At 42.0% G+C, this 15,100-nt stretch overlaps 1 protein-coding gene across 1 annotated transcript in view; it reads right to left on the bottom strand.

Moving 5' to 3' along the window:
* The window catches only part of LOC135174232 (sucrase-isomaltase, intestinal-like), a 53,643-nt gene that overhangs the window by 363 nt on the left and 38,180 nt on the right, over positions 1–15,100 (bottom strand). The window contains exons 13-16 of the mRNA XM_064141448.1: positions 13,454–13,571; positions 7,637–7,805; positions 6,684–6,800; positions 3,288–3,436 (exon numbers count right to left, since the gene is read on the bottom strand). Coding sequence (XP_063997518.1) covers positions 3,288–3,436; positions 6,684–6,800; positions 7,637–7,805; positions 13,454–13,571 — 553 coding nt within the window. The remainder of the gene's footprint in view (positions 1–3,287; positions 3,437–6,683; positions 6,801–7,636; positions 7,806–13,453; positions 13,572–15,100) is intronic.

The raw sequence follows: 15,100 nt of genomic DNA on the forward strand, positions 1-15,100 counted from the left end.
AGAATGGTCACAAAATGCTAGAGCTGATTTCTAATTCAAAATAGCAGTGTTAGGAGACCAACTAACTTCATTTCTGACCGCTGGGTTGAGATTTCATTGAGGGAGTCAAAGAGCAGAATGAGAACCAGGACCAGAAGTGGGAACACAGAGGAACAGCACTAAAGAATTTGTGAAAATCCTTGAATTTGGTTTTCTGGACCTTTCACACATTTATGTTAGGAATTTTTTTCAGGAAAAACGCCTGCCAGTGTTCATACACACTAAGCTTGTTAAAGTCCCTTTCCTGAATGGATGAAAAATTATGTAATTCAGTCCATCTTCTTCAATGCATCAGAATTATTTTGGATTCTGATCATGTTCTCCAGAGTATTTACAATCCCATTCGCCTGGCATCATCTGCCAGCCTGGGAAGAGATCTCTATTTCAACGTGCATCAGCTACTGAAAATACTGAATAGGACCCGGCAAAGGGGAGGGATCCTCCCCATTTCAGAACCATTCACTCCTCTGGCATCAAATCCCTGATAATCTAAATAGGTTTTTGATCATTTGTAATTATGTCTCTAAGGAAATTCTTTATAGATCTTCCCTAGTTAACTTATAAGACTGTCACTTGGAGCATACACTAAATGAGCAAAACCACACTGGCAATAAAGACACATGTTTGGTGCTCAGGTTTCTAAAATATTTCAAGTTTAGGGGAGCACATGGAGCTCAGGAAAACATGTTCTTGAAGGCATGCCTCATGCTCTGCCTGAAAAAAAACCAAACAACAATTCATTCAGAGTTCCTTTAACTGACAAAAAGCTTTTGGAACACCTTAATCTTGGTCATTGTTGCTTTTTGACATAATGCTTTGCAAATATTTCAAGTGGGGTGTCTAAAGGTTTTGAAATGTAGAACGTTAGCTTTTCTTCTTCTCATTTCAATAGCTTCTCTGCTTTTTTAATTTTGCCATAATGAAATACTTCTATTGACTCAATGTCCTTTCCTATGGGAGATTTCAGGAGAAAAAGATGATCAAGGAATTCTGACAAAAGAGAAGTGAAGCTTATTAACACAGGGAAACAGGCATCTCACCAGCTAACTCAGCACTATTTTCCAAGCCATTATGGGAACTACGAGCACAAATTCAGGAAATGAAAGTATTTTCACATGCTGAAATATAAGCCATTGAACCCTACCGATGAAAGATTCTTAATTCCATCTACATGCTTCCTATAGTTACATGCTGACCTCCTTTTTGTCTTCTTTTTCCCTTGTTCAGCCATTAAGCAGAGCTTTCTCTTTCGGCAACCAATTATCACCTTCTGGTCTTTTTGACAGCTGAGCTACTGGAGTCTCTGTTTCACTGAGTGAAAGTCTTGGATGCACCTACAGGAATCTGCAGGGATATTGTTCTTGATTGTTACTTGAAATGAACACCTAAATATTTGAAAAGAAATGAAAAATCTGAAATGTGTCCATGAACTAGCTATTGCTTGGAGACTCCCTGCCCAGGCAGAGTTGTTTTCACGGTGAAGTATATGAATTCATAACCGTTCCAGATGAAAAACTACTGTGGCTTTATAAGTTCTCCTTTGTATTTCTTACTAGGAAAAGATTTAATGTAAGATTCCATCATCTGTGCATGGAAAGTTCTGTTTTGGCTCGCTTATTCTCTAAACCCCACACTTTTCCTCTTGTTAGCATCTGGGTCGCTTTCTCTACTGTAGCAGACCCACTGAATCAATTAATTAGAACTATTTGTGATGTAACAACAGTAACAAGAATTAGCTAACAGCAGTAAGGGATACTCACAATCTATTTTAGAACCTAGCTATTAGCAAGTCATGTCCCCCATAGGATGGGACCCAGATAACAGATCAGTTTCTACTGATCTCTTGATGACAGCTCTCTCTCTGCATGTATTTTAGAAGTTTCATTTGCTAGTAATCCTAATCTGGTCCCACTGACCATGCTCCTGTCAATGGCTGAGGTGTACCTTCCAGCTCAGTTTCACCCATCAAAAGTCTCCACTGATGCATCTGAAACTGCTCTCCAATTCAAATCAAAGCACATCTGCAAATCTGATAATATAAATATGGCCCAAATAGAGTGCATCTATACTGGAAAAGGTCAGAAAGGCAGACTTAACATCACTAAAGTAATTTCATGTTAACAGAGATTAGCTAATATTAATGTCAAAAATTAACTCAGTTATTTGCAGTATTAACACAGATCTCACTAAGGAGCTGCTTGTAAGATACGAGTGCCTATAAAACTTCTCCTTAACATAATCCAGTTAAATAAGGTAATAGAGCAGGGTACTGCTTTTAAAAATCATCAGCCATTATGCTGAGTAGGCAAAACACGTTTTAGCATATCCTTTCCATGCTTGGGTGGTCTGCACTTTAGTGTAATCTCAGCTTAATTCGGAAAAAATTCCTTACCCTTTAACCAAAATGTTTTTAACCTAAAGGGAAAAAGAACATTAAACAGTCCAAGATGTAGCCTGTGCCAGTGAGACTAAATTGTCAGAGCTTCAAGCAGAAGCCTTTCATATGTATTATTTGCACTCCTTTTGCTCAAGTCTTTGCATACAGCAACGTAGAAAATGTATCAAAAGCTGGTAAGAAGACAATTAAAAGATGCTGAGAGAGAAATTAAACCTCACTTTGATTCCTGCTTCTTCCAAACAGGAAAAAAATGAGTTTTTCCAAAAATCTGAGGTTACATTTTCCAAAAGGTTTTTTCAATCTGTGTTTATTAATGTCTGGTTTGCACCTGCTCCTACACTCAAACATCTCTGTCCCCCTTTTTTGTGTGTGCGTGCAGTTTGTGGACACAGATGTAGGCTTCATTCATAGCATGCAGGTGCAACTGCTAAATTGGAAAATGCAAATGCTGTGGAGGATTAGAAAATGGAGACTGCTCTCTATGAGGTGCTCTTAGCATTCTGGACCAGAATACAGATTTCATTCAAGTGCATTAGATACAGGTAGCTGATTCCTGTTTTTAGCATACAGAAAAACTTCACATTTGCCTAAACCAGGACATTTTCAGAATTCTCCATATTGTTTTCCACTGGAAACAAATATAGGCTGTAACTTAATTAAATCCATGGTATATTTCAGGATTACTTTTATGAATATAATTTGATCAGATTTCACTGCAGAACTGTTCTCTTTAAAAAAGAGGATGCAGTAATATTACTGTGACTATTCTCAAACAGAAATTATTTTATACCTAGAAGCTCAGCTACTTTGGTGAGTGAAATATGATAAAAGCAAGAGACTCCAAACTCACTCATGCATCAGTGACCGCACCACTGTGTTTCCATGGACATGAGACTCGAAGAACAAGGTGTATAAGTATGGCAGCAGTGAGTATCTGATCCGAAGTGTAGCACGAGATATCTTGGCAAACTCTTTTCCAAACACTGCTGGGTCTTGTTCCTGTTAAGGCAAATGGTGGATATGTAACTGAGTATCATAACTAGGGACTACAAATTCAACAGACAACCACTGTGCAACCATTGTGACAGAATGTTACACAAGGGAATAGTAAAATAAGTGCTGTTTTGAAAACTGGAAGGTGTATTAAGAACAACATCCATTATCACCAAACTAAAATTTTTATCATGTAGTCCAGAGCAGTGCTGATGTGTGAGAGTTGTATCTCCTTTAATCCCTCCTGTTTGACCTTCTACAGTGCAAAAGAGCTAAGGAGCCACACACTTCCTTCACAAAATTTTCCCATAATATGTGGTTTTCTCATTAAAATTGAAGATTGCATGATAAATTCCAAGGATAGTGAAACATAAAAGGAACAGCAGTAGCAAAGCTTTTTATATTATCTAATGCTTTTCAGACAGGAAAAGTATTAATTAAACCATTTGCAATCCCCAATGGATTAGGGAAAGTGGATAGTCAAGATTTTATTTTAACGTTAGCTTAATATTAATTGAACTTAATAATTAAGGTAAATTTATTCATTGTTGTGTTTACATCAGAATTAGTCACTGACAATATTCTCTGTTGGCTCCAAGCTCCAGAGCATCCACCTATTATTTCAAAAATTGCACTATCTTTTTAGCAGTATTCTGACACTGTGCAAATATTACAGTATCACAGTATCAGCAAGGTTGGAAGAGACCTCACAGATCATCAAGTCCAACCCTTTACCACAGAGCTCAAGGCTACACCATGGCACCAAGTGCCACGTCCAACCTTGCCTTGAACAGCTCCAGGGACGGCGACTCCACCACCTCCCCAGGCAGCCCATTCCAGTGTCCAATGACTCTCTCAGTGAAGAACTTTCTCCTCACCTCCAGCCTAAATCTCCCCTGGTGCAGCCTGAGGCTGTGTCCTCTTGTTCTGGTGCTGGCCACCTGAGAGAAGAGAGCAACCTCCTTCTGGCCACAACCACCCCTCAGGTAGTTGTAGACAGCAATAAGGTCACCCCTGAGCCTCCTCTTCTCCAGGCTAACCAATCCCAGCTCCCTCAGCCTCTCCCCGTAGGGCTGTGCTCAAGGCCTCTCACCAGCCTCGTCACCCTTCTCTGGACATGCTCAAGCATCTCAGTGTCCTTCCTAAACTGGGGGGCCCAGAACTGAACACAGTACTCAAGGTGAGGTCTAACCAGTGCAGAGTACAGGGGCAGAATGACCTCCCTGCTCCTGCTGACCACACCATTCCTGATGCAGGCCAGGATGCCACTGGCTCTCTCGGCCACCTGGGCACACTGCTGGCTCATGTTCAGGCAGGTATCAATCAGCACCCCCAGATCCCTCTCTGTCTGGCTGCTCTCCAGCCACTCCGACCCCAGCCTGTATCTCTGCATGGGGTTGTTGTGGCCAAAGTGCAGCACCCTGCACTTGGAGCTATTGAACCCCATCCCATTGGACTCTGCCCATCTGTCCAGGCGACACCTAAGTTCACAGAAAAACAATTACACATCTTAGCTGATGGTGTCACCTAAAATGCCTCGCTCATTTCTTTCAATGCATAGAATGTTTTATATGCATTTAAGTAATCAAATAAACCCAAATATATCTATCCTCTGTTACTCCTGTCATTCACTCACAGTCACAGTTCCCATAACATAGACCCTTTATTCTTTTCCTACCTATTAAATTGTGCATATGTGATTAATACCCACTCAGGTCAGACCCCATTCGCGGAGCCAAGCAAACTTGTAAGGTATCTCTAATTTTAGTGGAGAGGTAAACAAAAAATATTTAGCACCTCACAGATATTTGCTCTAGAGAGAAAAACCTCAGCCTGTCTCAGGAATCTCCAGACTAATTCCTGACTCTCTTAACAGCAACACTATTAGCTATAAGCCTATTATTCCTGCATTTGGCCAGTTGCTTAATGTCCATCATATTTTCATGCAGTGACAAATGTCTTTCTGGGAGTGCAAATGTTGTAACATTTTAATAACACAACTTCAAAGAAAACTGAAGTTTAGCTAATAACCTGAGCTCCAAGTATAGCATGAATCAGCTAACAGGAAAAACAAACAAACAAACAACAGAACATTTATTGAACTGGCAGAACCATTTCATTGTGGCTGCAGATAAACAAAGTGTCCTTAAAGAGGCTGCAAGACCTTCCAACTGTTCACAATTGGAAAGAGCCCAATACTTCTTTCTATCAGTGACAAGTTTTGAATGGACAGCAAGCCAAATTCAGGAGATGGATCACTTTTTTGTTGATCTCATGGGCATTTTTCAGCCTTTGTTGCTACTTGGCTGATGATACTGTCACTACTGCTGGCTCTCCTTGGAGTTCTCACGTGTTTGACTGAAGTTTCTAACAGTGGCATGCTGACAGTCACTGCATGCTAAAAAAACCTGGGCTTTAATAGGTAAAAGAAGAATTTTACCTACAGTGTGGGAAGGTAATTTCCTGTCATTCAACATATTCAATACACTTCTCTGCATGACTTTGAGTACTGTGTTCAGTTCTGGGCCCCCCAGTTTAGGAGGGACGTTGAGATGCTCGAGCGTGTCCAGAGAAGGGCGACGAGGCTGGTGAGAGGCCTCGAGCACAAGCCCTATGAGGAGAGGCTGAGGGAGCTGGGATTGGTTAGCCTGGAGAAGAGGAGGCTCAGGGGTGACCTTATTGCTGTCTACAACTACCTGAGGGGTGGTTGTGGCCAGGAGGAGGTTGCTCTCTTCTCTCAGGTGGCCAGCACCAGAACGAGAGGACACAGCCTCAAGCTACGCCAGGGGAAATTTAGGCTGGAGGTGAGGAGAAAGTTCTTCACTGAGAGAGTCATTGGACACTGGAATGGGCTGCCCGGGGAGGTGGTGGAGTCGCCGTCCCTGGAGCTGTTCAAGGCAGGACTGAACGTGGCACTTGGTGCCATGGTCTATCCTTGAGCTCTGTGGTAAAGGGTTGGACTTGATGATCTATGAGGTCTCTTCCAACCTTGCTGATACTGTGATACTTTTGGATGTTAGGTACTATACACGCTCCAGTGTTCCGATGTGACCTTTGCATTACTGATGGGAAAAATGTACATTGCACCATGTAATGCCTGTTTTCAGGGCAGCACTCCTTTGCACCCATCACTTCAACTTACCCAAGAATGGTAAATTAATTTCTGGCAAATTAATTTCTGAGAGAGTAATACAGATCACTATTGTGATTACTGTAATTGTAGGCTACAGTTCTGTGTAGTTAACTTACTTACATTATTTCCCTCTGAATTGTGGTTCCTGGAAAATGGATAGAAAGATCCAAGTTGCATCCAGCGCAAGCAGAGTTCGTAAGTGGTGTTGTAGTTAAATCCACAGATATCAGCACCTATCTAGAGAAAAAAATGAAGTCATTGGATAAGTGTTTGTGACTGTAGGATATTGACAATCTAAATTGTAGATTAAAGTCTAAATTGTAGGATATTGACATTTATGTTGTACAAATATGTGAGGGATGATTGTCAGAAGGATGGAGCCAGGCTCTTCTCAGTGGTGTCCACTGATAGGACAAGGGGCAGTGGGTGCAAGCTGGAGCATAGAATGTTCCACCTAAGCATAAGGAAAAGCTTTTTCACTCGGGGTGACTGTGGAGTCTCCTTCTATGGAGATATTCAACACCTGCCTGGGTGCACTGCTGTGTGACCTACTCAGGGTGATCCTGCCCTGGCAGTGGGGTTGGACTAGATGATCTTTCAAGGTCCCTTCCAAGTCCTAATGTTCTGTGATTGTAACTATAGAAGTTTGTTAATAAAAATAACTTTTTGGAAAAAAGATATATAGCTCTGATGATTTATGAAAGTGCTCCATGATACATTTTTTTCCTGGGACTGGGATAATAGTGTCTCGCAGAGCACTGACAACACTATGGAAGGTCTGACCATAATTCAATAATTCTACAAGTCTCCAGTCCAGCTTGCAAATGCATTTTGAGATCATTTTGGGAAGGCATGCAGTGATTTAATCTGAATCTAGCAAGGCTATTTTTGTTTCTCTTCAGTCAGCCAAGATTGATGACATTTAGCTTTTTCTAATCTGCAGTTCCTTGTGCTGTGGAGGCTGTTACCGCTGGCCATCTCGAGTAGTTTATTTCAGAAAACATTTGAGTTAATTTAAATTCAAAGTGATATTTTGCATGAGCCAGAAACTGCCTGGAGGACACAGGACTTACATAGGGGATGCCAAAGAGGTTGAATTCCAGCATTCCAATGATTGAATAGCGCAAGTCCTTCCACTGAGAGAAGTTGTCACCCAGCCAGTGACCCCCATGCTTCCCACTGCCAACGAATGTAGACCGACTCAAGACAAATGCTCGCTTTCCAGTTGCCTGCTGGACAGCACTGAAGAAGTGCAACAAGATCATTAAAAATAAGAAAAAAGCTTCGAGACACAACTTTATCAGAAGGGGTGTTATTTGTGAAACAATTATTGTGCTCCCGAGTCATGTGAAAACATGGCTGCAAAACTGCAAATAATGGGAAGGTTTATGCAGTGGCCAGAATAAACAAAGAACCCTAAAACACATCGGATCCACAAAGCAATGCTTCAGTCTCCTAAAATACTCATTTGTGTTTCATTTATTCTCAGCAGTGTCTTTAGCTGAAAAATTGAAACATAATTGATTTCAGTATTAGAACACCCAATGCAGCATTCCACGGGTGCCTAAAAAGCAGTGTAATGTGTTATTTTTTGTGCAACATAGGATATATTTAGACTTTTGTATTTGCAAATAGATTTCTAATATCCTGGAAATAAACACAACAATATCGAAACAATCAACATAGAAAGCAAAAATGTAATCCTTCACAATGTCACCTCATCTTTTGTAGTATTTCCTTCAGTTCCCTGGCATTGTTTGATATACAATGGTTCAGCAAGAGATTAGTGGCTTAACAATTTTTTCCTTTTCCTTTTGAAAGTGACTTTGCTTCGTCACCAGAAAATCAAGGAAGTGCAATATGCCCCATTGACAAATGCTACAAAATTCCAGAACATAGGATAAACTCTGCATACAACTGCATATTGCAAAATCATACACTTCAGGACCTCAAATTCAGCACTGCTTTAATACAATTTCGGCAATGATGCTTAGATTCTCATGTGAAATATTAATGATGTTCACTGTTCACCTCCTTCTCCTTGTCTGTGCTAGTTTGAGCCTAGCTAGAATGTTTTGGTGAGAAGAACTAGATTAGATGCTGTGAAAGGAAAACAAGGCTGATGTCTACCTTGCTCATAGGCTTGCTGAGAGGTATAAGAACAAAAATCAAAACATAGATAACTCCACTTCTGCTGCTGGTGAGCTCCGAGCTGCATCTCTCTCTCTCTCTAACTGCATCATCCGTCTCTCTGATTAAATCCACTTTGCTTCCTAACCCCCCTGACCGAACCTCCATTCTTCCTTGGGACTGGGGTAATGTTGAGAGGAGTAGGGGGAAGGTGAAGGAGCAGTTTGGAGCCCCTCCTGAGGACTCAGGTTTCTGGGAGGGGAGTTGTGTTTCTGTATTACCTTTTACCTTGTCTATTTCTGTCTATAACTGTATATACTGTAAATATCTGCTTGTATATTGTGCTAAGCTGTAGATAATAAGCTTCATTCAATTTCCAGAGCCAGCTGAGTCTAGTCTGGGTGATTTCCAAAGTGTGTGGGGGGTGGGTAACACCCAAACCATCACACTGTCCTTAATGAGACTTGATCAAGAGATCTTTCATCCATATTTGATTAATATTTGGTATGGGTTAAGTAATGACACAGTGCTTTTGAAATGCTTCAACATTTTGAAAGGCAAAAAAACCCCAACAGCTTTTATGCAAATGTGAACATATTAGCCTTATAGTCCAGATGGAGCAAGAACCTGCTGGTTCTGAGTTTGTGACAGTTTGGGTGTTACCTGCTCCCCCACTCTTGTGAAATCACCCAGACTAGACTCAGCCAGTTGGAAATTAAGGTATGAAGCTTTATATTCACAGCTTAGCACAATATACAAACAGATATTTACGATATACACAGAAATGTACAAGTTAAGAAGTAATACAGAAACACAATACCCCTCCAAGAAACAAGAGTCTGCAGGAGGGGCTCCCAACCACCCAAACACCCTTCCACCTCCTTTCCACCCCTCTACCTTATCCCAGAGTTTGCCTTACATGCAAGGTGAGTTTGGAGGATTGGCTGAGGGGTGTTAGAAAGCAGAAGGATTAGTTACACAGAAAGCAGGCCAAGGAGAAAAGTACAGACACCAGCTGCAACAGAGACCCACTGTGTTATCTATGTTTTGTGTTCTTGTTTTTATACATCTCAGCAAGCCTATGAGTGAAGTAGACATCACCATTGTTTCCTTTTCACAGCCTACAATGTAATTTCTCTCACTAAAACATTCCAGCTAGCCTCAAACTAGCACAGGGCTGTAGGTGCACCACTGGGCCAAATAACTGCCAAGACTCCATGTGCTTTGAATAAACAACAGCATTTTAGAACCATTTAATGCATATCCTCAGTATGAGTCCTTTCCTCCAGCTATGCACCACAACTCTGGCTCCATTTTCAGAGGCAGATGCTGCTGAGTGTAGAGCATTGGATCAGCTCATCTATGGCCCAGAGGTGAGTAAACAATCAGCAACAACTAATTTTCTGAATAAATTTCAGTCAAGTGTGAATCACTGCTGAACAGGTCCTAGTACTGTGAAATGTATTTGTTGGCTGAAATTATTTACAGAATATCATGTGTAAGTAACTCTTCCTATTAAGCTATGCATGAGCTGACTGCTGCTAGTTCATGTTATCCAAATCCAAGCTATTTGATATGAGTCAGATGACACATTTCCTATTATCTGGCTGCATTAGGATAAACCTTAGAATCGTTTTTTTTTAATACAATTATGAACTTCTTATTAATTTTCAGGCAGCATCCTGCAATTGATGCTGATTTGCTAATCACTCCTGTCAATAACCTAAATTTTAGTATGTTATTTGTGAAGAGCGAGTGCGGAAAGGGTGTAAAACCAGCTCTGAAAGGAAATGTGTTTGAAAAGCCCAAATGAATATGTATGAAAAGTTCTTCACCAATGTTTCCCAGCTTTACAATGAATCCAGTCTCTTCTTATGCTTTTGGTAGTGTTCTCCAGCCTTGAAGGACTCTCTACATTTGACTGAGCAAAATATATGCTTCTTTTGGAAGTGCTGTAGAAGTGGAAGAGGTTCATGGATTTGGAGAAAGGCTGCAAAGAGCTGTGCAGCAGCAATGTTGCGGAGGGCAGGAATTAATTCGTGGCCGAGTCGGGAATTTATCAAAAATAGTTATTTTTTATTTTCCCAAAAACCCGCCCCCACAACTATATATACAAAGATTAATTTAGTTTGATGAGCAGATTCAGTTGCATGAGAATTAATCTACCAGGATACCATCAATAATCTGACTATATTGGAAGTCAGATGTTGGAAAAGGCCTCAGCTATTAATTAATAGCGGTTTCTTACTAAATTAAGCTAAGCCAAATAACTCACTCAGGCTGACTCATGCGGTCTGTGTTCCCCCTCCAGCAGCTGCAGGTGAATCGTTAAGGGTCGTAAAGGGTCGTTAGGCACACAAAGGTGTCAGTAGGAAAGCAAATTCCTGAAGGTCTCTCTGCAGTCCAGGCACAGGGGAGTGTGTGAGCTCAGGCAGACACATACGTCCAGGCATGGGCAAAATCCAAGGCGGGAACCCCAAAGGCGGGAAGACCCCCAATATTTATAACCTTCGCTAGACAAAGGGCAGAGTTACCACACCTTAGGCGCGAAAGCGCACGGCCAATCCCAGCCTGGCTCCAGCGCGGGAACTCACAGGGCAGTCCTCGCCCCCTTCGTGCCTGTAGGGCAGGCGAGGGGGAGGGAAACCAGGCGGATTTTCCCCTTTCCCCCCGAAGTCTGGGCAGGAGAGGAATTTAGGGGTACAGGACTCCAGGACAAGCAACTATCTCAATAGTGCTGGTTGAGATTAACACAGCCAGGACACTGTGCATGCTGAAGGGGCTGGGGCACACGTGCAGGCACACAGAGCTTTTCCTGCTAAATTCACAGGTTTTGTCTTAGGCAACTGGCTTTGCTGACACAGAACCTGAATAGAATGAAAGAACAGCTCAAGTAAAGGAGGTAAATCCAAAGCCTCTATTCAAACAGTATTACCAAGGCAGTACATGGTTTTGTGGACTCCAGTGTGCAGAGGACAAATCCCAATGGAGAGACCAGTGACAGGAGGATCTTTGCTAATATTGGGTGGTAGGGGCCCAAAACCCATCCTAAGACCCATCTGTCCTAGCTGGGCTGGGTGACCTGGGTGTCCTGGAGTCCTGTACCCCTAAATTCCTCTCCTGCCCAGACTTCAGGGGAAGAGGGAAAGCTGCCTGGTTTCCCTCCCCCCTCGCCTGCCCTGCAGCCATGAAGGGGGTGAGCAAAGGGGTCCTGCCCACACGAGGAGTGCCCCGTGAGTTACCGCACTGGAGCCAGGCTGGGATTGGCCGTGCACTTTCGCGCCTAAGGTGTGGTAACTCTGCCCTTTGTCTAGCGAAGGTTAAAAATATTGGGGTCTTCCCGCCTTTGGGGTTCCCGCTTTGGATTTTGCCCGTGCCTGGATGTATGTGTCTGCCTGAGACTTTCTTCCCCCACTCTCCCCTCGCCTTGGCTGCAGAGAGATCTTCAAAAGGATTGCTTCCCCATTGACACCTTTGTAAGAGCTGAATACTTCTTAACGATCCTCCTACAGCCGCTGAAAGGTGAACAATAGAGGCAGAGGGCGAGCAAGTCAGCCTGATCGTGAGTTATTTTGGCTCAATTTATTAGTAAGAAAAATGCTATTAATTAATAGCTAAAGCCTTTTCCAACTTCTGACTTCCAAAACAGTCAGATTATTGATGGTATCCCTGTAGGTAATTCTCATGCGACTGAATCTGCTAATTAAACTAAATCAATCTTTGTATATATAGTTTTGGGGGCGGGTTTTTGGGAAAATAAAATAACTATTTTTGTATAAATTCCCAACTCGGCCACACATTAATTCCTGCCTCCACAACACTGGGTTCAAGAGCTTTCTGATCTTTCTCTCAAAAACTGGACCACTTTTCAGCAGGCCACAGAAGCTGGCATGCTGCTTCTGGCTTTGACCTAGCACTTCCCTTCCCTGGGCTTCAACACTATAAGGAGCATCAACACTATAAGGAGCTCACTTAATCACACCCTATGGTTACTATCACAATACAGCTACTGAAAACGAGTGCAAAACACTGAAATAAACCAGCACAAGGACCCTGCTTTGGCACTTACACTGTAGTATTAAACTGCTCTGTGTTTTAGCTCAGTCTCTGCTGGCAAAGGCATGATTTGCCCATTTGATTAAATTCGGCAGCCACCTCTCCACAGCTTTACAGCAACAGTCTGTCTGCACGAGCTACCTTTGAGTGCTTCCCAGCCTCAAAATGAGTTTTAGAGTAGCCAACAGCAGACGTGCTGCAAATGCAGTTCTGCTCTCCTGGACTGACTGAGCCCCTTCCCAAAATGCAAACTGCTGCCTTCCAGAGGCAATTCAGACGCAGCTGGGGGAGCTGTGTTGTTCAGATTCTTCTCTGACAGTGATAAGAACTTCTCTCCTTGGGCCAGAGTAATGAAGAGATGGGAAAATTCCCCTGACACCACACGAGGTTGCATCCTGCAGCAACTGCACATAAGCAGCTCTAACAGACTATGAGAATATCTTCCAGTTATACAAAAGTAGCAACGGAAAAGTTAAGCCCTACAACTAGATTCTGATTTTAGCTAAGAAAAGTATAATTGGAAAAGAATCTGTTTCTTCTTCCAAGATTCTCTTTTTTCAAATCTTCTTACTAAATTACAAACAGCAAAATGAAGCATGAGGCTCTTTCTTATCACATACTATGACAGATAGCCCAATAACATTGGCTTTTAAAATATATTTCAATCACCTGAAATCTGCTTATAAATACTTTAGAAAACTTACTTGAAAGTTGGTTCTGTCTGTGACCAGCCAAAGAGTGAGTGTGTGTTATAATGCTCCCCAAGGTAAGTCTTGGAGTCAGGACACAAGGTTTTTTCTGACAGGGAACGATCAGAAATGCCTGAGAATGATACAAAACACACATCACAATTCGAATCTATTCAGATTTCTACTTATTTTGAGGTGAAAACACCAAAGGATCTGCGAAGAGGAACAGTTGAAGAACCTGCAATGATTAGAGGTTAACACACAGACATGGATACCTGCTTGCAGGCAGGCATGTGTCCTCAGAAGGGTGAGAAGACTGAGTATGTATTACTAATTAATTTCAAGTTTTCTGTCCAACAATCCAATACAGACATAATGTATTTGGTAAGTAATAGCCAGGGAGGAAATTTTTGCATTGCAAAATAAAGATTACACCTACATATTCTTCTGCACAGTCACAAATCTTACTTAAGAGCAAAAATGTTCCAACAAACAAACAAATGCTCCAGAACCTGTATGGCCCAGGAAACCTGTATGATTGTGTAACATCATGAGACCTCAGTTTGCTTATCACTGCACTGCAGATGGAGGTAGGCAGCATGATTCTACACTATCATCGCGAAATTCACACTTAAGCTCAGTGCTGCTCTGTCTCTCTCCCCAAGGCATCTGTGACTAAAAGGCAGCAGGACTAACTGCATGGCACTACAAGCCATGAGTGAGGAGTGTCAGAGGTCTGCAGGGGAGAAAAACAGGAATGTGCAGCAGTCCACAGGATATCATCTGCTATGGCTTGATACACTGCACAGAGGAGAGGAAGGACAGATTATAGTGGGTATACTCATATGTGGATGGATTATCTAGTAACCCCTTCTATCAGAAAGACACAGGCAGTGAAAATACTTTTAGCTTTCTGCTTTCAATAATAGCCAGGGGCAAGTCTTACGTTTCTGGGACAACACTGTTTTAGTGCTGAGCCAAGGGGAAGCAACACAAGGCACAGATTGGTTGCACAGATGCTCACTAGTCTTTGATCCCATATTAAAGAGATGCTGGCAAAGTCTGTTTGGTTCAGAAAGTGTGATTCTCATCCTCCAGGTAGCCTCCATGAAAGTGCCATGTGAAGTTCAGGCAGAATTGAGCAGGTCAGATGTTTGATGTACACACTCTTCCAAATATTAGGCAATATCACTGCATTTTACTGCATGCTTGCAGTTGATTATTACAAAGTGCATTTCTCTGTAACTGAAACCCTCTCTGCTCTGCTGTGCCACCACAGCTGGAATCCTACTGTTTGGATCTTTAGATACAAAGACTCCAGTGTGGCTGATCTGCATCAGAAACAATTTAACTTAGAAGCAATTTCCAAGTAACTTGGGCTGATGTGGCTTTCAGGACACTAAGGTCCTGCAGAAAGTCACACTTAATGCCCCAGTGTCAGTTAATTATTAGCCCCAGAAAATGAAGGTGGTATATAAAAGAAAATACTGCTTTGAGTCATTATTTTCATGCTCCATTCTTATTCTGAGTATTTTGCATTCTGCCTTGGTAGCACTGACTATTTTAGAATTGCATATTAATCTTCAGTATGAGGTGTTTGCAGAAAATTGATTTGAAGGACATGTCTTTTAGAAGTTCGAATCACAGTTACATGTAACCATG

Source organism: Pogoniulus pusillus, chromosome 4, assembly GCF_015220805.1.
Source record: "Pogoniulus pusillus isolate bPogPus1 chromosome 4, bPogPus1.pri, whole genome shotgun sequence".
NCBI classification, from domain to species: domain Eukaryota; kingdom Metazoa; phylum Chordata; class Aves; order Piciformes; family Lybiidae; genus Pogoniulus; species Pogoniulus pusillus.